Genomic DNA, 27,459 nt, shown 5'->3' with positions numbered 1-27,459 from the left:
TGTGTGTGTGTAAGACTTGACAGTATGTGCTTTTCCCATCTGTATGTGTGCGTGTGTGTGCGTACATGCACGCGTGTGCGCACAAGGTTTCTTTAAAAAAATCTATACAAAAAATAAATTGCTGTTCGTCAGCAAGCCCCTCTACCCCCACCTCATTAGAAAGTTCATCAGCAATCTATCAGCATATGTTTTATTTATGAGCAGGCAGAATTCATTTCTCTTTAAACACATTGCAGGTTCCTTATTTAGTTCTCAATGCTTGGGAGCTCAGTCAGCCCATTGTGAGGGAGTGCTCAGGGCCTTAAGGAAATGCTGCTTTTTACTAAATAAGAACTCATTCCCAGCACTCAACTGAAGTGAATAGGTCTACAGGCTCCCTGTCAGACGCTCGATACATTTGTATGCAAATGTACATTTTTCAATCAACCTTGCGTTCATTCACAGGCGCTCGATACCAGCTCTGGTGCGGGATCATTTTCCCAAGGTTCCCCTGACCCTTTAAGGTCACCTCACGCAATCATTCTTTTAATCACTCAATACCATACCTATAGACCTAGACAAGCAACGTCAAAGACCCTTACTTGATAGTTAGCTGTTTGCTACTGTTGCTGAAATTACTTTCCGTGGTTTGCCTGATTGTGTCTGAGTGGTTCATTTAAGGGATTGTACATTTTTCCTGTTAGTTACATGTGGTGTATTTGCGCCGTAGCTTAAGGTTTTTCTTGTTTTGGCAAGAAGCAGAAAAAAAACATGGCGTCCCACATCTCAGTTAGACAGCATATTTCTTTGTTAGCAAGTTAAAAGGTGAAAAGCAATTTTTAGGCGGATTACACCTGAGAGCAACACTTCCCTCACCAGAGACATGTCTTACACATACTAACCCTGCTCAACAAAGCAGCCAGCTGCAACCAGTGAATAATTAGCACCACGGAACATCATCATCCTGTCTACACTTGGAATCCACACCGCTTCACTGCAGGAGCCACGCTGCCACGATTCCCCTTGCCAACCTACAGGTGTGGTCCACTCCTCCTGAGTTCATGATTAGCACTGGATATCATTGGTATTCATCCCTCACTCCTGATTCCCTTCCGTGGTTTTTTTTCCCTTTCACTTGACAGAGGGGCGTGGGTTAACTGCCGGGGGAGCGCTCCATCACGACTAAATTTGATCCAATTAAATACAGATTTAATCAGATCCGCGGTCGGCATGTGAATACGGAATGTGATCCGGCCGGTAACCGGGGTCTCCTTTGGCGTGGGCCGGGGTTTCCGTGACGCCGAGTGGACCGGCCTTGTGGGTGAGCCAGGGAGAGCGAGGGAAGCAAGGATACAGAGAGGGAAGGACTGACCTGCACTTATCTGTGGTTTCAATCAGACTGGCTCAATCCAGCTATTCTTGGAGATTTGCTTTTTAATTTCTAACGATCCATTTTGAACAAATTTTTCTCTTTTCCTCTTGTTACTACAGTTAATAGTTTTGCCAATACCGAACTGGTTGATTTTGGAAGCGGGAGAGAGACCAGGGGGACCAGGGGGGTGGAGGGAGGGGGGGAGTGTGGTGAGGAGTGGAGGAATGATTTACTGTTGATGTAAACAATTGATTAATTAATGATTTAGTGATTGGATTAAATGTGTGGCAGGGCAGAAACGATTTGGAGGTGTTTCATCTTTCATTTACTGGCATGGACAGAATTAGAATCTCACCTTCAGGACTTGGGGAATACAGAGAGAGAGAGAAAGAGGAGAGAGGGGAAAAAAAAGAATCAGCCCCTTTCTCTCTACCAGTTGTCTGCAGACTGAGAAAATGTTCCTCCTCTCAGTAGAGCAGAGCTTCTCCAATATGAAGTACGTCTCCCCTGTGACCCATCAACGTCCACTCTAACTGCTGTGTCACCTTCAGACATCCTGGGGAGGCAAGATGCTGTCTTGAGTATCAATGAGAAGTCTTTGGAGGGAAGAAGCTGTACCTCAACATGTCCCCAACGCCTGGGCTGTCTTCCTGGCTCACTTCACTTTACGAGGAAAGACTTGATTACAAACTGCCATTTTGTGTTCGGCAGCTGTGTGTGTTTATTTTCGGTTAAACTTGGCTGTGACCAACTGTTTTGACAATGCTAATATGGTAGCCTATGCTCTTGATTCTGTAAATATCAACTCAATTACTCTACATCCCACACTATGTAAATAGAGCTGAGCTGTAAGTGCACAGTTTAGAGACTGAGTCAAATTCAGACTGGCAAGCGCTGAGGGTAATTTTAACAAGCTGTTGGTTTGTTTCCTATCCAACATGTCAGTCACTTACGGTAATGCAAATAAGTTTTGCCTCCTCTGTGTCTTTCATGTTGGCTGTGATGAATTACGGCCTTCCTATCAGATCACGTCAGCCCACATCCTGTGTACATACTCATTCATGTGCAAGAAGAGTGTAGGACGAATCATCCTTATCCAGTGGCTCGTAACCGTTCGAAAACCCACAAATAGAACAAAACTCGAACAAGGATGTCACATTGGGTATCAAGGAACAAGATCTGTGAGCAATTACACTGTGAAGTTATTTAACTTAACAGCGACGTCTCGCCTCGTGCCCCTGGGACTTCCTTTACCCACCTCCACCCACGTCTGACCAGGAGGCTTTAATTGGATCCTGCATCCGGGTGACGAGTCACCACACAGGTTATTTCCAAGTGTAAATGAGTGGGAGAGAGAAAGGTTAGCATCATCCCCACAGGACCCTCTGCTCCTCCAGGACTAGATGCGCTCACCCCCTCTTGCCCTAGCCTGATATCTCAAACAGAGCTGTGTTTGAAGTGCTCGGTTGGGTGCCCACATTTTTCACCCGGCGAGAAAAGACGCGGCGTTCAGCTGCCTGGCAGCCCCCCGTAACTTTCTGTTGTTTGGCATTTGCATACCGAACAAACAGGAAATTGTGTTCATTTGTATGCAAATGTCTTTGTCCCCAAGGCTTGGATTTTGAATTAAAAGTTTTACCGTCCCATTAATTCCAAATTACACACAGGCACTGACATGGGCCCCTCTTCCTGGCAGGGGGGGAAGGGGGGGTCCTTCGCGCCACCCCGATAGCAGCCCTGTCAGTTTAGGCTGTTTAGTTTGCCTTCTGCGAACCACTTTGGAATTTGGATTTAATCTGGTCTGGTGATTTGCAGATTGATCGTCTGCGCCACATCGCAATCTCCTTTTAATTATCCCGCAGAAATATGCAGAGATTCGATGTGATTGATAGTCCGGAAGACTGCGTGAGACAGGAACGCAAGGGCCTTGGAGTTGTTGACTGACAGGTCGTGAGCCACATGGTAAATGGGCAGGGAGTGCTGAAGGCTGTCCTCTGTTCAGATGCAGCAAACCTTATCCGCCTCCCTCATTCATTTACATGTAGATCTTATGAAAAATGGATGACCCCTCCATGATGTGTGGCATGTATAGACTGAGGTTTACCATCAGAAAAACCTGATGAACCAGATGTTTTGACGCTAAATAGGGAGAGTAAAGGGCTGACTGACCCTGATTGGCTATCAGTCGATAGCCTTCCCCTGCCTGTCTGCATTCTATGTTACTGTATGGAAAGAGGTGAAAGCAACCTTGTATTATCTCGTGTCAAAGCACTGGTTCAAAGGCTGCCATAGAATTGAAATGCTTTGGATTTCACACAGGGATGATTTCAGCATGCTTGAAAGACATGAATGAGCGAGTTCGAGAGAATATGAATTAATCAGTGAAACCAGTGGATCGATAGATATCCCCAGACAAATGACAGCCTGCCCCCCCCTCCCCTGCACTGCTGCACACGCCTCAAGGAGGGGCAAAAAAATCCCCTTGAGTGAGGCAACGTCACACAAATGTCTCTGTTCCTGTAATAGAATTCACAGACCCAGCGTGTCTGTTCAAGTCGCTGGAAGAGAAACAAACAGAAAGAACAACCAGTCAAAGTGTCATGGCTTGTGGCCCTCCGTTCATATGGCATGTATTTCTACATCTCCAGTCTCTCAGACCCCGAGGCATCCAGCCCAGTGATGGAAGCCGGTACGACACGGTCCCCAATAATGGAGGCATATTGGAAATCGCATTAAAGCCGCCCGAGCAATATGGCGGCTGATCTTGCTGTCACTTTTCACTGTCCCCCGGAGTCCTTCCCTCTAATAACAGAGCTGATCAGCGCCACTGTGAAATACGACACCCGGCCCCCCTACAGGAGAGTAATCACTGGTATCACTCACATGTGGCTCCTCTGCAGTTCATCACAAAGAGACGGGATAGAGAGATCTGAAAGGGAGGACTGTTTGAAAGAAGGGGAAACAAGGGGATTGAGGAATGGATTTCGGTGGTTTAGGAAGAATGAAAGAGAGTGGAAAACAGATAGATGCTGATATTTGAAACAATGGGGTTTTGATACGGAAGGAAGATATTGCAGGTGTCGCAAAAATATTCAGAGGGTAAAGAAACTAGAGAACAAAGAGTCCTAACCATGAAGACTTGAAAGTGTTTTAATCATACAGATGGTAAAGAGTGGAAAAATTACAAACAGCTCAGCGATACTGAAATTCAGCATCGCTTTTAGCCAAGATGGGAGAGTTGTTAATAAGTGCCAAGTTCTTGAAGGGACTTTAAAGATTCAACATCTGAGAAGTTTCTCAAAGGCGATGGATCAACTTTATTAGTCAGCTACGAGGGCAGGGAAATGAAGGATAAAGGGAGCAAGGCCTGATAATTGTCTTGCCTTTCCCACTGGTAAAGGTATTGAGGATGTTTTCAGTCGAGGCCTACACTTTGACAATTCAATCTGCCGGATTTAGTCAAGCTCCTCACACTGCCTTGCCTAACGCTTAAGTCTGATTCAAAGACACACGCCACAGGAAGTACAGGGATCATCTCGCCATTACTGCCGTGTGAACTTGCATGCTCTGCATTTTAAATGTCAGCAGAACGAAATGGAATGGGGACAGGACATGAGTCAGTAATCTGGTACCTCCATCTGTGTGGAGGCCTAGCGGGGAGGTGGATGTCTGGGAAGAGAAGGTGGTACGTGGGAGGCTGAAGACACGGTGTGAGGACGGAGGAGAGGACCAAACGAGGCAGTGGACCCATAGAGCGTTGAGGCACCGCGTTTAAAGGCAATTATCGTGTACCTTAACTCCCCGTCTCCCCCTCTCCTACTCCCAACCCTCTCCGCTGCCACCTTCAGTTATTAGCAATGAAAGGAGCGGTATTGAATTAGGCGTGTCTGACGTGTCATTATAAGCGTACGGACCTAGGGCGGTGATGCTGTGCTAATCGAGCCTATTCTGCAGGTGTAGCCGGAGTTGGCCGGTGAGGCAGCGGGGGGCTAACAGGACCGAGCGGGCACCGGGTGGGGACCATCAGTGCTCAAAAGCACACAGGAGGGGAGAGAGTAGTCCGGGCTCTGCGGCGCAGTGCAGAGCAGACCTGGCTCTGCCAGCTCCACTGGAGGCTGATAAGCCTTAATGGCGTGGGCACAATGATTCACACCACGTCTCCCAGCCACACACACACCTCTCGGGGCTGTAAAGAGTCATTTTCAGGACCCGGGGCAAATTTGCAATAGCAGGGAGCCTCTATTTACCAGTAATTGCATTTCTGTCCTCCGTCAGAACTCCCTTCGAAATGTTCAGCCTCGGGAACTGGAGCGGGAAGAAACGCAAATGTGTTCCGGGCGTCCCGCAACGTTCTGCCACACGCTTTTAGGAGCTGCAAAATGTGTTAGAACTGTGAGCTTGAAGGGAGGATGAACAGAGTTTGTCGCTTATCTTTCTCTCAAACCAATTCGGCTGAAGAGCTAAAGGTGTGCCATCTCAATCCCAGATCAATAATTTTACATTGATCAATTAAATCCCCGGCCTGTGTAAATCCGACAGGATTGAACGAAAATGCTCCAACAATAGACCATCAGCATTACCCACACGTGTCTTGAACCAAATTATGATAAATAGTCTTGATATGTGGCTACTTTTGCCGAAGGGACAAGAGAGGAAGAAGTTTGCCAGCAGGATCTCAGCAAGACCAAGGGAATCATCTCAAACAAAACAAAACATTACTCAAAACGACAGTAGAAAGACAGAGAGAGAGGTTATCAAACTGTGAAATATATCCCATTGGATGCTAATGGACTGATCTAAGGCTTCTACTGAGATGAAGGGGCTCAATGTCTAGATACATATTTGAGCAGGGAAAACAGGAACGAGGCAATAAAGAAGTAGAGTTGTGCCATAAAGGAGTGCTTTGCGTCATCCACACACACCTAAGATGGAGACACAGAGCCGCAACACATGTGCACTAAAATCAATTGACCAAAGCAATTCCTTTTGTGAATTGCCAAACGTCTGTGAGCCAAGGGTTTGGCAATCGGACTGGTAGCAATTGACTGGTATTGGTGCATGGTTGCGTAGGTGGTGTGTCATTGTGTTTACACATGCGTGGCCAGGCACTGCAGAGTTTGTTTGGCCTACCGCTCATCCACACAAAGGGGGTGATTTACCCCCCTTACTGGAGAACTAGTTGTGCTCAAACCGCAAATAAATGGAACATGAGTTAAGTGATATTTCTAGACTCTCAAGAGAAGGACACGGAGCAGCACCACCTGAGCCCAGCGCCACCTGTCACAACCCACAACACAGCCGGTACAGGGAGGAACAACAAGCCTCCTAGCCCCCCTTCTCTCCACTCGAATGTTCTACACCCATTCTCTGGATTAGAGGTTTAATTGAGCCTCATAATCACCACTGTTGTTCTCACTTATTGTTTCCTTGCTCGATTTGTTTTCTGTTTTTTTTGTTTTTTTTATTTCATGCTTCGGCAACACAAATGTTCCTTTGTCATGCCAACGAAGCAATTTGCATTCAATGCAATCCAATTTAATTGAATTTAAGGAGAGAGCGAAGGAAGAGGGAAAAGGAGAAAGAAAAGGCGGTGTGTGAAAGAGGAGCCTGCGGACACTAGAAAGGAGGTGAATAGAGGAGAAGAACCGTTCGGCTCAAAGTTGGGTTAACATTCTATATCCTGTGGCTGTTTCTACCAAGATAAAGACTACAGAATGATGGAACATGGCTCTCAAATTCTAGAATATAATCTTTAGGAAGGTTGATGTTAATTAGTCTCAATCAATCAACCTGTTTATGAAAGCTTGGGACATTCTGTATTTCCTGTGGTAAGCAAAAGCTATTGTCTTGGGGGATGACATGCTTAAAGAGATTATCTTTGGTGGCTCCAGGTCACTTTCTCTTCATTATATCAAGATTAAAAGAGGAAGGGCTTCCAATAATCCCAGATAGGATTGGATATTTATCACAGCCGTCTTAGCCTTCTGTATCTGCACGCATTTCACAATGCTCAATAATAAAGGAGAGAGAGGGGTAGCCTATATTGTATTTTAATCTTTACCAAAGACAGTTTTAAACTACACAGTAAAATCAACCTTATTCTTTCCTTTAAAAAAGAATGGATGACCCATTTCTGATGGTGATTGATTAGGAAAGCAGCTATGAACTTGTACACGTGAATTGGGATATCAATGTGTTATTTGAACAGTGTAAGACCTAGTATGGGGAGCAGTGTCAGGGATAAGTGGATGTTTTAAAGTGGCAGTTGAAATTTGTGATACCAAAACACAATCAATGTTAACATCCACTTTCCTTGGAAGGACCCATCTCCCCCATACCAAGTTTCATTGTAAGAAGTGAATTACACCAGACCAGAAGGAACTGTAACAAAATAGTAGTCAATATGTAACTACATATTATATGTTGTTACTGTAGGTATTGTTCTAATCTGCAGTTAAATGGAGATTAATGTAACCTTAATGTAATTCTTTGGCGATCTTATTTTTTTCCTTTATTGTATGTTTTACAAATACAGGGAACGCACTTCTCTTCAATTCCAGAGCAACGACTTACAGGACGAGGAGGTGGTCACACACAGCTCCTGCCAATGCAGACTAGTGCCTGGGGAAGCCCCCCCCCCCACAACACACACACACTTTGTGAATCAATACTGGTCTTGACTGTGGCCAACCGGCTGGAACTGGCTCCAATTTCCTGGTGATTCAGGCTGTGTTCGTTCACCTTACTCATCAGTGGTGACTGGGCAGACAGCATCCCTGCCACCCCTCGACCAAAACACCGGCTGGACCCCCGTCGCTGGCGCACATTAGGCACATTAATAATGCATTATTACACGGCGCAACATGTCGTAATTAACCAAGGTGATTAAAGTCAGTGCCGATATGCTAGACTGCGTATTACCGAGTGAGCACAGGCGATGACTAAGCTACACATCTATCTCTCTGTGAGGCTGTGCATCCATTTAGATATACAGCCATTCATCCAGCCATCCATCCATCCGTCCATGCTCCGCTGGCGATGATTGCTGGTTTGTGACGTGGTGATTCATGGCTAATGCGTGCTCATTAGAACGCAGGAAGTGATATTTAGCTGAATACAGTCAAGCATTTTATCAAAATGTCAATCAAACGTATAATGCCATCATTTCTGGAAAGAATTTAACAGGGCAATAGAAATGAGCACATGCTTCACTCTCTTGCTCGCTCTATCATTGATTCTTCTCCTTCACCCTCCCTCTCACTCACTCTGCTCTTTTCCTCGTCTCCTTCCTTCTGTAATCTCCCAGACAGGTTTTCTCCAGTCCGGTGGTTCTGCTCCACTACCCTCTGTCCTCCATCTTCCTGGTTCTTTATTGAACCCCAGTGCGTAAAACACTGTTAAACCAGCATCAGTGTAATAGTTGGCATTAGCCCTTTGAACTAACCTTAATCAGAATGTAATAAACTCACAGTTGTTTTTTGTTAAGGCGGTACACGCACGCACGCACACACACACACACACACACACACACACACACACACACACACACCACACACGTTTGTGTCTAAACACTTCTGGGAAGTGTGTTTCTGTCTCTGTGTTTAAGAGAGAGAGAGAGAGAGAGAGAGGTGGAGAGAGAGAGTTCCTGCCTATTGTTATGGATATAACGTTGCCAATACAGAGCCTGTCAGAATCTCTTCTGCAGATGCGGTGTACTAGAGCTGTGCTCGAGACACAACTTTAATTGGAATGTAATTGGAGAAGCACCATTGATCATAAATCACATTCGGCTACCTCTCTCTCCTTGTCTCCCTTTCCTCGGCTCAGGGCTCCTTCATGTTCGATGCTGTACCTCCCCTGTACTCTCCTCCTCCTCGCTCCTCCTTCCCTTTTTCTTTCCTCCTCCTCCCTCTCTGTCCTTCCTTTCACCAACTCCCTTCCTGTCTACCTGCTCTCTCTGTCACGGTCCTGCCTTCTCTCCCCTATGCCTTCCCTCGCTCTCTTTCTCTCCTTCTCCCCTTCCCTAACTCTCGCCATCCCCTCGCTCTCTCGTACGGAGAACGTCAGTCATGTGCAGTGGAGCGACGCAGAGGAACAAGGCCCCCTGCTGGGTCCACAGTGCCAGGGTCAATGTACGTCTTGGGCGCTTACCACTACCGAGCAGGAGAGGAGGCAGGGGGGAGAGCAGAGGAGAGGAGAGGCCAAGAGAGGAAAGGAGACGAGAGATCAGGAGGAGAGAGACGGGGATACGCCAACGGATGAGGAGGGAGGGGGTATCATTTGTAATTGCCTGTGCTCTACTCCATTGTGTTATTTCTTCCAGCGTTCAGTTAAGTGAGATTTGTTTTTCCTTTTTGTTGTTTCGCATTCTTCGGAGAAGTCAATTTGACGCCTCATTTGTCAACCACTGGTACACGTCAGTGGCCTCTCAACGGTGTCAGAAGCAGAGCCTCCTCGTTCAGCTGGAGTGCAGATGCGAATCAAGCTTGAGGAGATTGGCTGGGCCTTTTGGAATGCAGGGTCTCCCGCAACAATGAAAGCTGAGGGAACTCGTGGAGCACCCCTGTCACATATTGATTCTGAAGTGGAAGAGGAAACACAAAAGAAAGAGAAGGAGGTTTAGAGGAGAAGCGAGGGTCACAGGGTCACGTCATTCTTTACGTAATAAAACAAAATAAATATGAATGGATGAACAACTGTTGGGAAAGTTCAACAGTTGAAAGAAGGAGGACAGACGTGGAGAATGAGGGAGGACCATGACCAGTTGCTGATGACCAGTTGCTGATGAAAACAGCACTTGGTCAAGGACCAGGTCAAATTCCTGAATGAGCAAAGGCATTAAGAGTTGAGATGGATGGAAACGGAAAAGGAAAGGGAAGTGTGAGGAAGACTGAGTGAGAAAGAGAGAGAGGGAGAGAGAGAGAAGAGAGAGAGAGAGAGAGAGAGAAAGAACAGAGAGAGAGAGCGAGGGGTCGTGAGTAGATTCCGAGAGGAGGGTGAGGTGTCGCGAGCCAGGGGATGGAGAGAGGCAAGGGGAGAGAAGAGGAGTGCGAGGGAGGAAGGCTGTTGTTTTAAGATCAGTACGGATGAGTGCATTTCCGTCCTCTAGGGAGGGGGCCTGTTGGCTCTCTCTGTCTGTCATTCCACTCGTTTATGCTTCGCTCGGAGAGAGAGGGAAAGGGCACTGTCTTAGTGTGATGAAGAAAGGGGGAGGGGGAGTGCCCGGGGTGCCATACTGCCGTTTTCATCATTTCACACACTTTATTTTTTACACCTCTCCCTCTTGATCTCCATTTTTTCCTTTTCCCTTCCTTCTGCATCTCTCATCCACAGCTGTCATCCCTCGCTGTCGCTCTCCCCCTTCCTCGCCTCGCGTCGGCTGTTCCGTAGGTCCCTCGGTTTCACTTGTTCGGTTTCCCCGTCTCCGAGCCTGGCAGTCCTCACAGGACATCCCTACAGAAAACAGAGTGTTGTTGTCTACCTGAAGGAGGATACTTGGGAGTCACACAAGAACTGTGGCTGGCTCAGTGTCTCTGCTCATGGTTTTGGACCAACATCCTTATATACAAAGCCAGTACTGTCACATGGCCACATACCCATGATGAATAATGCCCACTCACACCTTCCTGAGTGCTACCTCCCAGCCCCCAGTACACAGCCGTTCAGTCTTGCTACCAAAACCAACTGAAGTCCTCTGCAACACAACCCCCAGGTATTCCGACAAACAGTCGCATTCCGCTTTACGGTCTGATTCTAAACTTAGAAACAGCTTTGAATCCTGCCCTGCAGATTATTCACAGAGATTTTCAGACCATGTTTTCAGCTTGTCTTTTTTTTGGGGGGGGGGAGGTTTGAAGTGTGGTGAGGGTTTATTTGATGTGTTTGATGTATTCCGCAACCAGGACAGTGTCAAACTCTGTTGTTGTTGTTTATTTCAGGCTGTCTTGTGATACAGGTATGTACGAGTCATGTGAAGGTTATCAGGCTTGTTCTCACTTTGGGCTAGAGGTGGATGGGAAACATGACTGGCTCCCCACTGGTTAGGAATAAGTATTCATAAGACGCTTATTTTTACCCCTTAATGTGTATGTGCCTCACAGTGGGAGCAGCCAAAGTGCGTAACACTAATGTCATCCTGTGGCCGTCCTCCAGCTAAAAACCAGGTTCCCCTCTCCTGCTTACCCCAATGTCACCTTCATTTCTAACACTTTCTCTCTCTCTCTCCCTCTATCTCTCATACTGTCTTCTGCCCTCTCCCTCCCTCTCTCTCACCTCCTCCTCTAACCCCTCTCCCTGTTTGTCATTTTTCATCATCTGTCGGGTGTTTCCTAATCTCTGTCCTTTCTCCTCGTCTCCGTCTCAATTCATCATCTCAAGTTCAGTCTTGTGCTGAAGGTTACTGACTCGCTGATAGAGAGAACAGGAGGAACAGACGATCACAGAAAATGACAGAAAGGAGGAGGGGGGGGGGCGGTCATCTCTTCATCCCTCCCTCATCTCTCTTTTCCGCCTTCCTCTCTGTTTCTTCTGCCCTTTATCTGCGTCCCTCCATCTGGCTCTGCCTTTCACTCTCACCCTGACATCCATCCCTCACTCCTTCTCTTCTCCTCCTGGTGATCCCTGTCTTCCTGACAGCTGCCAATTCCTGAGAGGTTTCTGCCATGGCTGCAACACGGGACTGTTGTGCTCAGATCCAGTGTGTGTGTGTATGTTGGTGTGGGGCGTATGTGTGCTAGTGTGCATGCTAGCTTGTGTGTGTGTGTGTGTGTGTGTGTCTGTGTGTGCGCGTGTCTGTGCATACCGTTTAAGGACTCAGTATGACACTAACCCATCACAGTGTGAAGCAAACCGTCCCACGACTAACATCTCGTAAATCAAACAACCTTAACCCTCTCTCCACCCCGCAGCCATGTAGCGCGTCCTGAACCCCACTCTCTGCCATGTCCTCGGCAGTGGAGCTCTTTTAAACACAATTACTCTGACCCGCTCCATCACGCGCCAGCGCCAACACCCACAGGCTCACACTCACATGGCTCAGTACAAGAGAAGCACATTAGTCGTGTGTGTGTGTGTTTGTGCACCGTGTATGCTATCTTTACACCCACTCAGGTGCCTGTGTTAGGGACCAGGCCCATGGCAGAATTTGACTCTACTTTCTTAGTAATCTTGAATTTGAATCAAAACACACACACACACACAGTACAGACAGTCCTGTTCGACCTCTGTCGAAACTGCTAAGCTCTGGACAAAAAGTTTTGGTTACACCGTGAGGGCCATATCCGAAGCTCACAGTCGTATTACATATTGATAAAACACAATCTATTCCCAACTTCCTTTAGTCCCTTTCAGTCACACCCCGCCTTTCTTTCAGCCTCCCTCTATCTCTCTTTTGTCCCCCGCGCCCAAGTTCAACTCTATCATTTTCAGCTCACCTTAACACATTCCTCTTCCTCTCCCCCATCCCTTTGTCATGATTTATTTATACATTACACATCTTTTCTTAATAATCTTTCCAGCTTATCTTTCTATTGCCCCGCCCCCCTCCCCCCTCTTTGCCTCCCTCCATCTCAGCCTTCCTTTTCTTCTCCTCACGGCTAAAGCACATTGCCTCACCTCTATCTCCGTTTCTGGGTGCTGTTGCACCCCCCCACCCCCCACACCTCCACCCCCTTCCCTTCACCCACCCCCCTCCTCCCCTCCCAAGCTCCAAAGCCCCTTCCCCTTATCTTGTCTCCCCATATCCCTTCATCTCTCCTTCTTTCCTACCCTCTTCCTCCTCTATCTCTCTGCCCGGCTTCCTCTGCCGTCCTCGCTCGCTCCATCCCTCCCTCTGTCCCTCCCTGGCGCTCTGTCCCTCTGCCCCTGACTGAAATTAAAAGCCGGCGGCACGGGCTTGGCCTGACCACCTCCCCCGCCCCGGCACAGCCATATGGGCCTTAAGAAACAGACCTTGAAAAACAAGATAAAGTACATCAAAACTGCTACAGACTCACAGCTCTGTGGGCTGTGTGTATTTTTAGATACAATTTTTCCAATTTTGCAGTCCGTTTTCAGCCTTCTCTCTTCGTCCCTCTTTCTCCCTCCCTTCCTTTTTCTCTCTTTCAATCTCTCTCTCTCTCTATTTCTTTGTATTTCTGTCTCTTTCCATCTCCTTCTCTCTCTCCCTCTCTCTCCCTCTCTTCCAGTCTCTGTCTCTGTTTAAGCCAGACAGACGGGTCCAATTCTGACAGTGGTCCGAGAGTCTGCAGTGATTAACACTGATTAAAGTAGCTAACGAGCCTTTTTCTCATTTGGAGTGTGTGTGTGTGAGGGGCTATGTGTGACTGTGAGTGTGTGAGACAGTGCGTGTGTGGAGAGATTGTGTGTGTGTGTTTTACCATAAATGTCTAAGTCATGTCACTGGCATTGATTGGATGGATGCACAACTATATGGGTATTATTTATGTGTGTGTGTGGTTACGTGTGTGTTCATGTGTGTGTGTTGTTACGTGTGTGTGTTTATGTATGTGTGTGTGGTTACATGTGTGTGTTTATGTATTGTAGCAACCCAGGGGACTTGAAGGCCCACATTTCACAATGAAATAGGACTCAGACATGCAGAGTCAGATGGCTGAGCGTTGAGGGAGTTGGGCTAGTAATCTGAAGGTTGCCAGTTTGATTCCTTGTCGTGCCAAATGATGTTGTGTCCTTGGGCAAGGTACTTCACCCTACTTGCTTTGGGAGGAATGTCCCTGTACTTACTGTAAGTCGCTCTGGATAAGAGTGTCAGCTAAATGACTAAATGTAAACTGTCCTTTTAATAATGGATCTCAGGGTAAGGGTACTGGGACGAACTTCAAATCAGGATTCTTCCCATCTGGGGTCTGTTGGCCTCCATGTGTGTGCAAGCTCATTTTCATGTGTGTGCTTAAGAAGATCCTTCAGCAATATCTTCTTTTCTCTTTCCCACTTGAAAAACACCCACGCCCATAAATGAGAACGAACCTGAAGCCTCGCTGCATCACCCGTCTTTGTTTGGAGTCAGAGTCGGGGTTTATGCACACGTTCATGTGTTGTATCTCCTCACGTAACCTTCCTGCATGCGTTCAGGCCGACTGAGATGTTTGGTTAAGAGCCTGAATATGCAGCACCTTGACCCACAACCTCCTCTCCCTGACGGAGTCCTGTCTGACTGAGTGAGTCTTTCAGCTAGGATTCAGATCCGACATGGCTGCCTCAGCCAAAAGAACAACTCCATGAATTATGAAAGGGCACGAGCACATCACTGAGCCACACGGTGCTCCAAGGAAGAGAGGGAGAGAAAGAAAGGGGGGTGGGGGGGGGGGGGGGGAGAGAAGGAGAGAGAGGAGAGAAATATGAAGAAAGATAGAGATACTGAGGGGTGCAGTGCATGTGTGTTTTTTAAGGTATGCGTGTGTGTGTGTGTGTGTGAGAGAGAGAGAGAGAAACAAGTAATAAAAAAAGAGAGATGGAGAGAGAGATCAGCGCTGCATCCTCCCATATCCAGCCAGAGAGAGATCAGCGCTGCATCCTCCCATATCCAGCCAGAGAGAGATCAGCACTGCATCTTCCCATATCCAGCCAGAGAGAGATCAGCGCTGCATCCTCCCATATCCAGCCAGAGAGAGATCAGCGCTGCATCTTCCCATATCCAGCCAGAGAGAGATCAGCGCTGCATCCTCCCATATCCAGCCAGGGGAGTGTGAAACACCAGCTAGGCATCCTAACCCGCAGCAGAGACGCAGAGACATTCAGAGGCTTTGTGCTCGTGCCTTTAAACACCCGCTGCCACGGAGACGCAGCCACGGAGACGCTGCAACAATGCTCCAGGCAGGTGGTGGTGGGGGGGGAGTATGCTTATCCGCCACATCGCCTCCTTACCCCCCCCCTTCCACACACACACACACACACACACACCCTGACGCCACCCACTCAGGAAGGAGACGGCTTTTTACACCAATTATCTAATGTGTGATCTTGGAGGGCCTGTCCGCCTGTCATTGCCGTTTTCCCTTCTTTTTTTCTTCCCTCCTCCGGTCCTCCTCCTCTCCTCCATGGGGCTCTCTGTCTGGGCCGTGTGTTGGTAGGCATGCAAAGGGCCTGCTTCCAGTAGGCGGCGGCACGCGGCACAGCCCCTTAATACCACCAGACAACTGCTGCAGCCTTGCCTCGTCCCAGCGACGCGCTGTCCCTCGTCCCAGCGACGCGCTGTCCCTCGTCCCAGCGACGCGCTGTCCCTCGTCCCAGCGACGCGCTGTCCCTCGTCCCAGCGACGCGCTGTCCCTCGTCCCAGCGACGCGCTGTCCCTCGTCCCAGCGACGCGCTGTCCCTCGTCCCAGCGACGCGCTGTCCCTCGTCCCAGCGACGCGCTGTCCCTCGTCCCAGCGACGCCCTGTCCCTCGTCCCAGCGACGTGCACTCACCAAGACACAAGTTCACTAACTGTATCGACCCGTTAGACAGGCAACCTTAATACAAGGTAAATGAGCGACATTGTTCCCTAGTGAGAAAGGATGGAAGCCACGTGTCTGGTCTTAGACTTTCCATCGCGCCTGGCAAGTTGGCTCCTTGTCTAGGTCTGAAAAAGAACTGAAATGCATCCATGTTAGGTGCTGGCGCAAAGTCATAACTACCTCATGATAGGGAGTACCTTAAGAATGCTTTCTTTTGTACAACTGCTCTTATGTATATACGGTCTCTGCCATTGTGTTGAGAGAGCGAGACAGCGGGGAAAAGAGAGAGTGACGTGAGAGAGAAAACGTGGGCTAAGGTCAGTCAATTATTCAGAGAGTGAAATATGGCCCATCTTACCTTTCGGAAGCTCAGAGCCAGCCCGGCCCGGCAACACCTCCTCTCTGGCTGCAGAGATACCTTCCCGGTCTGCTCTCTCTCCAGTCCTGCCTCTTTAGAGGGCTGCAGAGAGAGATCTACCTGTCCTCCTCTCTCCCCAGCACCAGTGGGCTGTGTGGACTGACCTGTGCACTCTGCTGTCAGGTTAATACACTCATTACCTCTCCTCCACTGGCCTGAAGCTGTACATTGGTTGTTTACACAAACAGACTGTGGACCGGTAAAGGGACGGGTTATTTTAAGAACACATCAAATATTAATATAGGAGGAGGTCTATGTGTGTTCTGTATGTACAATCTGGGTGTGTGTATGTGTGTGGGTGGCAAGTGGAATTTGTGTATGTATAAGTGTTTGTGTGTGGGAAGAGGTGATCGTTCAATATGTGTGTTTGTGTATGCTTGTTTGTGTGGGAGTGTGTGTGCGTGCATGTAGAAGTGTGTGAGGTTGTATGAGGACAATCCGGTGTGCCCTTGCTAACCATGTATGTGTGCACACGGGTGAGACTGTATTATAATTATAATGACATGTACGATGCAGGTTTGTGTGTGTGCGTGCAGTTAAATCCCTGCAGTTGTTCTGGCTTAGAGATAAAAGCCAGGTTCTATTTGGTTGGCACTGTCCCTGTGTGTAGGGTCCAATCTAGAAATAGGTCCTACACTCTTGTTCTCTTTTCCCCTCTCCTTCCATCTCTCTCTCTCTCTCTCTCTCTCTCTCTCTCTCTCTCTCTCTCTCTCTCTCTCGCTCTCTCTAGCAGTCTCTCTCTCTCTCTCTCTAGCAGTCTCTCTCTCTCTCTCTCTCTCTCTCTCTCTCTCTCTCTCTCTCTCTCTCTCTCTCTCTCTCTCTCTCTAGCAGTCTCTCTCTCTCTCTCTCTCTCTCTCTCTCTCTCTCTCTCTCTCTCTCTCTAGCAGTCTCTCTCTCTCTCTCTCTCTCTCTCTCTCTAGCAGTCTCTCTCTCACACACACACACGCACTCCTTTTCTTACTCTCTCTCAGTGCCAACCCAAAGGAGAGGCTTAAAGAGTGAGGTTTGTGAAAGGTAGCCCCCCACTGTGGCAGTCTCCTATGAGAGTGAGCGGGCTCTCACACGCGCCACTTCAAAGCACACACACAGGACTTTGAACAGATGGAAGTAGTTCTCTTGTTCTACGGCCCGTGTGCCACTTCACCGGCTCAGCCTGATAATATGACATTTTTTTGTGGGAGGTACTGTTTAGCAGAAACTCATTCCGCACCCCAGTGTCGGTGCGCTTGTTCGATATAACCACGTAGCCTGTGTGTGTGTCGAGTGTGTGAGAGAAAGAGTGTGTGCCCACGTTGTGTGTGTGTGGACTGTGTGGTCCCATTCGTGCCATTATCTCACCCATACCGCCTGTGGCCTGACTTTAGACGTCTCCCCAAGATTAGAGCTTTTGTTTTCCTTCGATGGCTGCCGCGCCCCCCCATCCCCTCCCCTCACCCCCATCCCCCCTCCCCTTCCCCCCCTCCCTTTTCCTACCCTGAACATGGCGCTGACATTCCCACTGAGGCGGCGAACGGTGGAAGAATCCGTCCTGATGAAGGGGCCTCCATTGTCTGACACAACCTTTTACAGTCTCGAGAAAAATCCCTGTCAGCACCGACACCTGCATGCCTCCCTCTGAGCAAACAGGACAACAGGAAGAGAGAGGCGAGGGAGAGAACAAGCTTCACTGTTCAACTGCGGGCTTTGAAAAACACGGATGAATAGAGAGAGCTCAGCCCTTCAGTAATAATATGGGCATACAAGTAGATGGCCGCCTTGGAAAAGGTCCTCTTGTCACTTGTCACTGCAGCAGGACAGGGAAGACACTCCAAGGCTGACTTGTGTTGAGATTTGACGTGCAGCACATTAGTATGCCAATGATTCTTACTACAGTGTCCGTCATTGCGAGATTGCTTTTGGAAGTGATTTGGTTGTGTCTCGTTTTCTAAATGACTATGGGTGCTGTCACAATATTCCATACATAAGTCTCCAGCTAATTGTATTCTGCCTGTATCCAGCCCACCCAGTCTCACCAACCAGCCAGCCAGCCAGTCCAAAAACCTCCCTTGATGCGCTCCCTCTCTCTTTCTCCTCCCCACTTTCCTTTCCTATCTCCCCAACATGTGAGCCACCACACTAAGGGGCTAGAGTAACGTTTAGATGGCTCAACCCCTAACCCTTTTCCTCTACCCCCCCCCCCCCCACCTCCCTCCCACACACACACACACACACACACACATTAACACTGAGTGCTCAGGCTACACAATCCAAGCCCCCCCCCCACACACACACACTCCCTTTTCCACCACCAACCCATCAGCGTCGCCAAAGTCCTGACTCATCTCTGAATCATCATCACTGCTCGCCAATGGTGGCAGCCGGGGACTCTGGGATACCCTCCGGTACTGGGAGGCTGCTGCGGTAGCGTCTGCCACTTTTCTCCGCGGAGCCTCTCAGGTCCTCAGTGTCGGCTCTCCTCCTCCGCCATTTTGGATTGGAACAACTTCGGAGTATGGGCACTAATAACGAGGCTAACTCAATCAACTGGCACGTTGTCAGGAGACAGTGGGCGTGTGGAATGAGTTTTGAGGCTGAAGTACAGGGAGAAGAAACAGCCAAGACTGGCTCTTCATAGCACAGACAAGACCAGACCGACTTGTCTAATACCCTTATAGAAAATCAGCTGAATCTTGTCTTCTAAGCTGGTCGATGTTGTTAGATGAGTCGATGGTGTTTTAGCATCCATCCATCCTGGTTACGTCACGTAAGGAGTGATGTTATGATGACCTCATGGTGGTTTGATGCAAGCTTTTATGATGGTTAGATAACCAGTCTGAGGTTAACCACAGGGTTGTGATTAACTACAACAGACTGAGTTTGGAATAGAGGTTTCGGGTAGTTGTATGATCACCCATTCAGGTGTTTGTTTAGGAATGGCCTACCCGGTACCACCTGGAAGATGTGGATCTTGTACGCCTCACTTTCTCTCTCTCTCTCTCTCTCTCTCTCTCTCTCTCTCTCTCTCTCTCTCTCTCTCCCTCTCTCTCTCTCTCTCTCTCTCTCTCTCTCTCTCTCTCTCTCGTGCTTTTTTAATGGAAGATGTGAAAGGTACTGGTGTACCTGGTGTCAGTGGTGCTATCTAAGCCTTTGTTTTTCGAACCCCCCCCTCCCCCCTCCACACCTCCCTTCTCCCTTGTTGTCCCCCCACCCCCCCACCCCCCCACCCCCCACCCCCCCCACCCCCCCCCCACCCCCCTCCCTCGCCTGTCTCCAGCTTGGGCTGGCTTTACTAACGAGGCCTGCTTTCCCACTCAGGAAAATGATGATGAGACAGCAAAACCGACATGGAGACAATGCTCAGCAGAGAAGGCTGGAGAGGGGGGGAAAGAGGGAGGGGGAGAACGAGAGGACGAGAGAGAAAGAGAGGGAGAGTTTTTCCTTACGCTTTACTACATATATATGCTACCCTGGGGAACACTTTATCTCTGTCTCCCCCTCTGCTTTTCTCCCTCGCTTCTTTCACATGTTTGTCATCGCTCACACGGTTCTCCTCCATTCCTTTAGCTTTTTACCCTTAACCCCTCCCTCTCTCTTTCTCATCCTCTCCCCAGCTGGTTCTCTTGTTCCCTGTCTTCTCCCCCCCCCCCCCCGACTCTCCTTTCCTCCCCCCTCTCTTTCTCCATCACTCCATATCTGTCTCCGGCTCTCTGCTGTACCTTTCCTCGTTCTCCCTCCCTCCCTTTTTTTTCCTCTCCTCCTCCTCTCTCTCCCTCCCTCCCTCCCTGTTATAGCATCCCTCGCTCTCTGCCTTGCCCCAGCACTTCTGCGTTGTGTCTCTAAGTGGAGTGCTTATATAAGTCCTTGCCCCTATAGATACCCTCTCCTCTCATCCTGTCTCATCCTCTCTCCTCTCCTCCTCCTGCCTTACACTAGGCCCTGCCTTTGTGACTGAATGATGATATAACCGCGTGGTCTGACGTTCCATCTAGAACAACACTAAGCAGAATATGAAGAAGTCTGAAACGCACACACACGCACACACACACACAAGTGCGTGTTACCCGCAAGGGAGTCACAAGGCGCACTCTCTCCCTCGTTTTCTCTCGGTTCTGCTCCACTCTCAGTGACTGCATCTCTCTTCCTCTCTGCATTTCCACCCCATTTGTGTCCATGATTCCCCATATGTCATCACATTCCTCTTCTCCTTTCCTCTACTCCCACCCTCCTCTCTCTCTCTCTCTCTCTCTCTCTCTCTCTCTCTCTCTCTCTCTCTCTCTCTCTCTCTCTCTCTCTCTCTCAAACCTCTCCACGCTTCACCCCCTCCTCCTCCCCGCACACATACACACACATCTCTCTTTCCCTCCCCCCATGCCCCCCTCCCTCTCTAAATATAGTCCCTTTGAAGCATGGCTGTGTTGTTTCTTCTCGCAACACTGCAAGACTCAAATCTGTCATCCTGCATCAGAGAGACATGGGTGGGGGAGAGATAAGATTGATGGCAGGGAAGGAACAGTGGTTAAAAGATACGATATTCATCTGCCTTAGCATGTGTGTAATGGCAAAAGAGGGAAAGGAGAAGAGAGAGGGATGGGGGAGAGAGGGCGGGAGCGAAATACAAATAAAAAAGACAAAGAGAAGCAGCAGCGTCGTAGTAAGAGAGATAGTATTTATAAGACAGTTAAAGAGATAGAGAGAGAGAAAGGGAGAGGTGTTGTGACATTCCTGATCCTCATTTTGTAATTGAATAATAATCTCTCTTGAGACCTGACCTAGTATAGATTACCGCGTGTGCGTGTGCGTGCGTGTGTGTGTGCGTGCGTGTGTGCATGCGTGTCTGCATACATGTACTGTGTGACGGAGAACAATGAGAGTGCGAAAAAGGTACAGAACAAGAGAGAATGAAAGAAAGAAGAGCACAAGAAAGTGAAAGAGTAAAGCCTTGGGCAGAATGCATCACAATACTGCCACCCGCTGGTAGATAACTGTTACTGCTACTCCAGTAAATGGACCACTCTCCCACCCGCCGCCGGGGAAGAATGCAATCCTACTCCTCCGTTCTCCCTTCTGCACCTGCAGGATCATGTTAATGATATCTGCTTGTTATTGTCAACCTTTGTCTAATGATCTTAATAAGTGTACTTAGTACATTAAACAGAGTAATGACATGGGGGAAAGTTGAAATCCATTAGCACACGCATTGTGTCCTGACTAAGAGTCAGAGTCATCAGAATTGCGTGTGTGTCTGTGTGTGTCTGTGGGTTTCTACACTTCTGTTTATGTGTGTGTCTTTGGGTTTGTGTACCTGTGGTAACTTGTGTATGTCTGTGAATTTGTGTACGTGTCTGAGTGATAATGTGGCTATGTGTATAGTGTGGTGAATATATGTATGTTTCCAGTATATGTGTCCAGTATATGTGAGTGCATCTCTCTGTCCTCCACAATATCGCGTCACACACCCCAGGACTGACCCTATGTACCGGCTAAAACAACGTTGGTCATCAGTGCTATCCAGAAGCCCTTTACATGTTACTGTGTGTTCCCCTGAGGCAGAAGAACACCTCTCAGGCCACTGGCACGGTCTCCTTCCACCTCAGTGACTGCAGCCTTCTGGGAGTTGTAGTTTATTTTCTGCAGCTAGGTTCCCTGGCAGGGGCCTTGGGGAACAGAATGAGGAAATGGGTATTTTATGCAGAGGGAGGAAAATATCTCTCTGTAGCAGAGTCTTATAGTTGTGTGATATATCCCTGTATCATTGCACCCATCCTTTCTTTTATCTTCTAACCTCTCTATCTATTTCCCCCCCCCCTGCTTTCCTTCTCTTTCTCTCCAGCTTGCGTAAGGAAGGCTACACAGTGCAGGTCAGCGTTAATGACTACCTGGATATCTACTGCCCGCACTACAACGCCAGCCAGCGAGGGGCGCTAGAGCGCTCCACCGCCGAGCAGTATGTCCTCTACATGGTCAGCTACCGCGGTTACCGCACCTGCGACCCTCAGATGGGCTTCAAGAGGTGGGAGTGCAACCGCCCCCACGCGCCCCACGCACCCATCAAGTTCTCTGAAAAGTTTCAGCGATACAGCGCCTTCTCACTGGGCTACGAGTTCAACGTGGGCCACGAGTACTACTACATCTGTGAGTCCCCCGGGAAGATGATGATATTGATGTTGAGGAAGAGGATTGATGATTGGATTGACAGTGAGGAGGATGGTGATGATATGGATGATGATGATGATGATGATGATGGTGGGTGGGGGGGAGGATCAGAAGTAGGATGATGAAGGTGGGGGAGGAGTAGGAGGATAATGATTGGAGGAGGATGAAGAGGATGGTGATTGGAGGAAGAGTAGAATGATCATTAAGAGTAGGAGGAGAAGGAGGATGATGATGAATGGGGAGAGCAGCAGGACGATGATGATGATGATGATGAAGACTAGCAAAAGGATGATGATGGAGACTAGCAGGAGAAGGATGATGAAGATGAAGACTAGCAAGAAAGGGTGATGGTGAAGACTATCAGGAGAAGGATGATGAGGAAGACTAACAGGAGAAGGGTGATGAGAAAGACTAGCAGGAGAAGGATGATGAGAAAGACTAGCAGGAGAAGGATGATGAGAAAGACTAGCAGGAGAAGGATGATGACGGGAGGAAGAGCAGAATGACGATGAATAGTACAATGAGAACAACAACATGATGAGGATGATGAGGATCTGGGCGCCCCCATGTTTGTCTGTGTCTTGTGTCATGAGCGTTGGCTTGTACGGCGGCCTGCAGAGGGCAGAGGACTAACACATATCTGTACTCTTTGGCAGCCACGCCCACTCATCACCACGGCCACAGCTGTCTGAGACTGAGGGTGTACGTTTGCTGCTCCACGGGTAAGCATCTGTCTGCTTTCTCTCCCTCCACTGTCTGCCCTCTCTCTTCCTCCACTGTCTGCTCTCTCTTCCTCCACTGTCTGCTCTCTCTTCCTCCACTGTCTGTCCTCTCTTCCTCCTCTGTCTGCCCTCTCTTCCTCCACTGTCTGCCCTCTCTCTTCCTCCACTGTCTGCTCTCTCTTCCTCCACTGTCTGCTCTCTCTTCCTCCACTGTCTGCTCTCTCTTCCTCCACTGTCTGCTCTCTCTTCCTCCATTGTCTGCCCGCTCTTCCTCCACTGTCTGCTCTCTCTTCCTCCACTGTCTGCTCTCTCTTCCTCCACTGTCTGCTCTCTCTTCCTCCACTGTCTGCTCTCTCTTCCTCCACTGTCTGCCCTGTCAACTGGTCTCTGTCTATGTTTACGTTTTATGCTTATTTCATTTTTTTTAACATGAGAACTTGGGTCCATCATGTGCATGTGCCAAATTTAGCCTGACAGGCTCATTTCCATCTGCAGTCCCTGGCAAGTATCTCTATAAAGAAAACATTCAAAAGCACATAAGCACATTGGTTCCTACAAAAGCACTTACTGTAAGCACAGACCAAATCTCTCTGCTCTGTTGTCTTGAGTTTCTCGCTCTCTCTCTCTTTCTGGCTTTTTCCCTTTCAGGTGTGTGGACTTTCCATACAGTGTTTTGTCTCTCTCCATTTCTTATTGTAGTCTTTGTCAAGCCTAGCTCTCTTTCTATTAACCATATGAATCAAACAATGGATACAGCAATAATGTTAATGTGTCCTGCAGGCTTTTTATGTTATTCGATGCAATCCACAGTCATGTTGTTGTTTTTTGACAGACTCCATCTCTCTCTCTCTTTCTGTGCTTTGTCTCTCAGATGGTAATGTCTCTATGTGGCAGTTGATGTGATATTTTTTTTACCCCAGTTGCCTCCCTTCCCCTGAGGGCCTTTGATCAGAGCCCAGTACTGAAAGCATCACACACCCTCACACACACACACACACACACCTAACCTTGTCAGCATTCATCTATACCACTCTCAGGCCAGTGTCAGCCTCTGTGTACACATCACCTTAACCCCCACTCTTTTAATGTCACGGCTCATCTATCCTCGGGTCCACTCCTTTTAGTATGTGTCTGTGTGTGTGTGGGTGTGTGTGTACGTGCATGTCCATGTGTGTTTGTAAGGGACTGTATGTCTGTATATTTGGTTTCAGATTTAGATGGTTGCTGTGTGTTTGTGTGTAGACTCATGTGTGGGTGCATGGATGTGTGTGTGAGTGTTTTTGTGTATAGTAGTTTTTTTACCCACAACCTTTGTCCGGCAAGGTCAGTTACACAGCCAACCGTTGAACCCCACTTAGTCTCTGTGGTATTCTTTCACCTCTTATTTTATTTCAGTCCTCTCGTCTCACTTAGAGAGCTAGGCACATATCCAGAACATACGAGTCTTATTTGTTCAGATATTACCTGGTTCAACAACATCCACCAACAAGGCGTTAAATCCCTGTACATCCAGCACCACATGCTGCTACACCACATGTTCTGTGTAATATGGATCAGTCACATACCCATTTCCCACAGTGACACTGAAGGAGTTTATTTGAATTCAGCGTCTAGACTCTGTCAGATGCTTTTCTTCTCTGTGCCTCAATGCACTGCTCAACAGCTGTTATTGTCAAATTCTCTATATACCCGTCATTATGTTAGTGCAGTGGGTGTTATGAAAAACATTGTATATGTTTGGTGTGGGTGTTGGCCACTGAATGCCGATAACATCTTGTCCCTGTGCATACAATGTGTGTGTGCGTGTCTGTGTGTGTGTGTGTGTGTGAGTGCATGTGTCAGTACATGCATCCCTGTCCAGTGTCAGTGTACACGGTGTGTGTGTGTGCGTGTGTATAATCATGTCTGTGCTTTACTGTCTTTGTCTCTCAGTGTCCCAGGCAGATGAGGATGATGATGATGACAGCCAAACCCCTCCTGACTACACCGTCAGACCCAATATAAAAATAAACGACATTGGTGAGTAACTACTCGTCTCAGTACAGCCACCTCTCCTTCTAGCTCGGAATACAGTGACCGTACTAACGAAACTAACTGCGCAGATGCCCGCACATAGACACCCACCCAACTCACTCTGAACACTCAAACACCAAACTCGGAACATGGAGTGTCTTACGATTCGTGGAATATTCCTAGTTACTTCACCTTCCTAGGAAAGGCAAGTGTTCGATCGAGTGGTTATGACTGCAGCAGAGTGGTTATGCAAAAGGTCATTCCTATTCTCTCAGCGTAGATGACAATCATTAGGTCTGGAGGATTAAGGGAGTTTAAAGGTCAGCTGAAAGTGTGTGACCCGCCTGAGATGGAAACTCCGACCAGGGCACAGAACGAGAGTGGGTGCGTGGGTAGAGAGTAAAAGCGAAAGAGAACGGTAGAGAGAGGTAGGGAGAGGGAGAGCAAGAGAGGTAAAGAGAGACAGAGAGAGAACAAGGGAGGGGGTCAGGAAGAGAGCACGATGGAGAGATGCGCGTGTGAGGGCGAGAGTGGGGGAGAGAGAGAGGAAAGGCTCCGGGGCTATGGGGAAAGTGCATTCGGATTCTCAGAGAGGCTCAATGGCCCGGCCAGTTCACAGTAACCCATGCCTGAGAGAAAACTAAGAATTACGAAATAAAACAAATCACAAAGCCTCCAGCACGCCATACCACTTAGCTCCATGAAAGAGTTCACACACACTCACACACTGTCACTCATAAACACTTGCATAACACTGATGGCCTTGCTGACCGCTGGTCACCAGCTCTCTCTCTCATTCTCTCCCTCCCTCCCTCTCTCTCTCTCTCTCTCTCTCTCTCTCTCTCTCCCTGTCTTTTTCTCTCTCCCTCTCTCTCCCTCTCTCTCTCCCTCTCTCTTTCTGTCTTTCTCCCTCCCTCTCTCACTCTCTCCCTCTCTCTCTCTCTCTCTCTCTCTCTCTCTCTCTCTCTGTCTCTCTCTCTCTCTGTCTATCTCTCTCTGTCTCTTTCTCTCTCTCTCTCTCTCTCTCTCTCTCTCTCTCTGTCCTTCGTTGATTCACCCCGGCCATCTCTAGGACGCTTCGCTCTCCGTTTATCAAAAAGCTCACGTCTGAACGGACTAGACCCCTGATGGTGGTAAAGAACATGTTGTCCAGCCGTGTTTCCTGAATACCACCCGCAGTACGGAAGAAAAAAAACACCACAGGCTAATCTTTGCAACATATGTCTCCGTCTGTAACCCTTTTGGTATTGGACAGATTACGTAAAGCTGGTCTGGGAATATTTTTTCCATAATCATTTTTAATCAAAAATATTGAATGTTATATCTATAATAATGTATCTATAATACCTAGAGAACCGTTACGTTCTATTGGGGTACCTCTGATCCTTGTTGTGGAGTAAGTAAAACACTCACTTTTAGTATAGTAACATACAGTAATCAATCATAGTAATAATTGAAACCAGTTCAATGTGTCTCCTTACTGAGCTATCTGTAAACATAAAATCCACACAACCTCTCTTCCTGTTCCTCCTCTCTTCTGGTTAAACTGTTATTTAGTTTTTCTATTTCCTCTGTCAGGTGTGTAGATGTCATAGCTTGGTGTCAGCAGACAGATAATAACAGGGTGTGACTCAGCAGACTTGACAGGGGCCGTGCCAAAGGACTAACCAGTCCGGCCAGATCGGATTCTTCCCCCTAAGAATCAACAACAACAAGAACATTCCAGACATTCCCCTCCCTGCTTCTCCTTCCAGTCTGACGTCACATGTCTTATCAGCATCATCTCGACGCCGGTCTCTTGTCACACTTGTGTGCTGGAGAGAGAACAAGGCCTTGAGACACCTGACCTACCTGACTAGTTCTGACTAGTTCCTGACTAGTTCTCTCCTGACTAGTCCTGACTAGTTCCTGACTAGTTCTCTCCTGACTAGTCCTGACTAGTTCCTGACTAGTTCTCTCCTGACTAGTTCTGACTAGTTCCTGACTAGTTCTCTCCTGACTAGTCCTGACTAGTTCCTGACTAGTTCTCTCCTGACTAGTCCTGACTAGTTCTCTCCTGACTAGTCCTGACTAGTTCCTGACTAGTTCTCTCCTGACTAGTTCTCTCCTGACTAGTCCTGACTAGTTCTCTCCTGACTAGTTCTCTCCTGACTAGTTCTGACTAGTTCATGACTAGTTCTCTCCTGACTAGTTCGCTCCTTACTTCCAGTTGCCCCCCTCCCCTCACACCATCCATTCCCCCCACAGAAGACAGGGTTTCCCCCTGCCCACCCACCTCCTCTTCCTCTTTCCATCCCTGACTACATCCCCCTCTGATCTGTGTTTAACATCCCCCCCATACAAGCTGCTTATGCATGTACAGCATGACCAG

The 27,459-nt window shown here is 48.3% G+C and overlaps 1 protein-coding gene across 1 annotated transcript in view; it reads left to right on the top strand.

The window, feature by feature from the left end:
• efna3a (ephrin-A3a) overlaps positions 1-27,459 on the top strand; it is a 38,803-nt gene that overhangs the window by 10,795 nt on the left and 549 nt on the right. The window contains exons 2-4 of the mRNA XM_067256205.1: positions 22,031-22,332; positions 23,010-23,075; positions 25,008-25,094. Of these exons, the coding sequence (XP_067112306.1) occupies positions 22,031-22,332; positions 23,010-23,075; positions 25,008-25,094 (455 nt within the window). The remainder of the gene's footprint in view (positions 1-22,030; positions 22,333-23,009; positions 23,076-25,007; positions 25,095-27,459) is intronic.

This window comes from Osmerus mordax, chromosome 18 (assembly GCF_038355195.1).
Source record: "Osmerus mordax isolate fOsmMor3 chromosome 18, fOsmMor3.pri, whole genome shotgun sequence".
Taxonomy (NCBI): Eukaryota; Metazoa; Chordata; class Actinopteri; order Osmeriformes; family Osmeridae; genus Osmerus; species Osmerus mordax.
The sequence above is the reverse complement of the archived record's forward strand: the minus strand, read 5'-3'. Positions and strand labels throughout refer to the sequence as shown.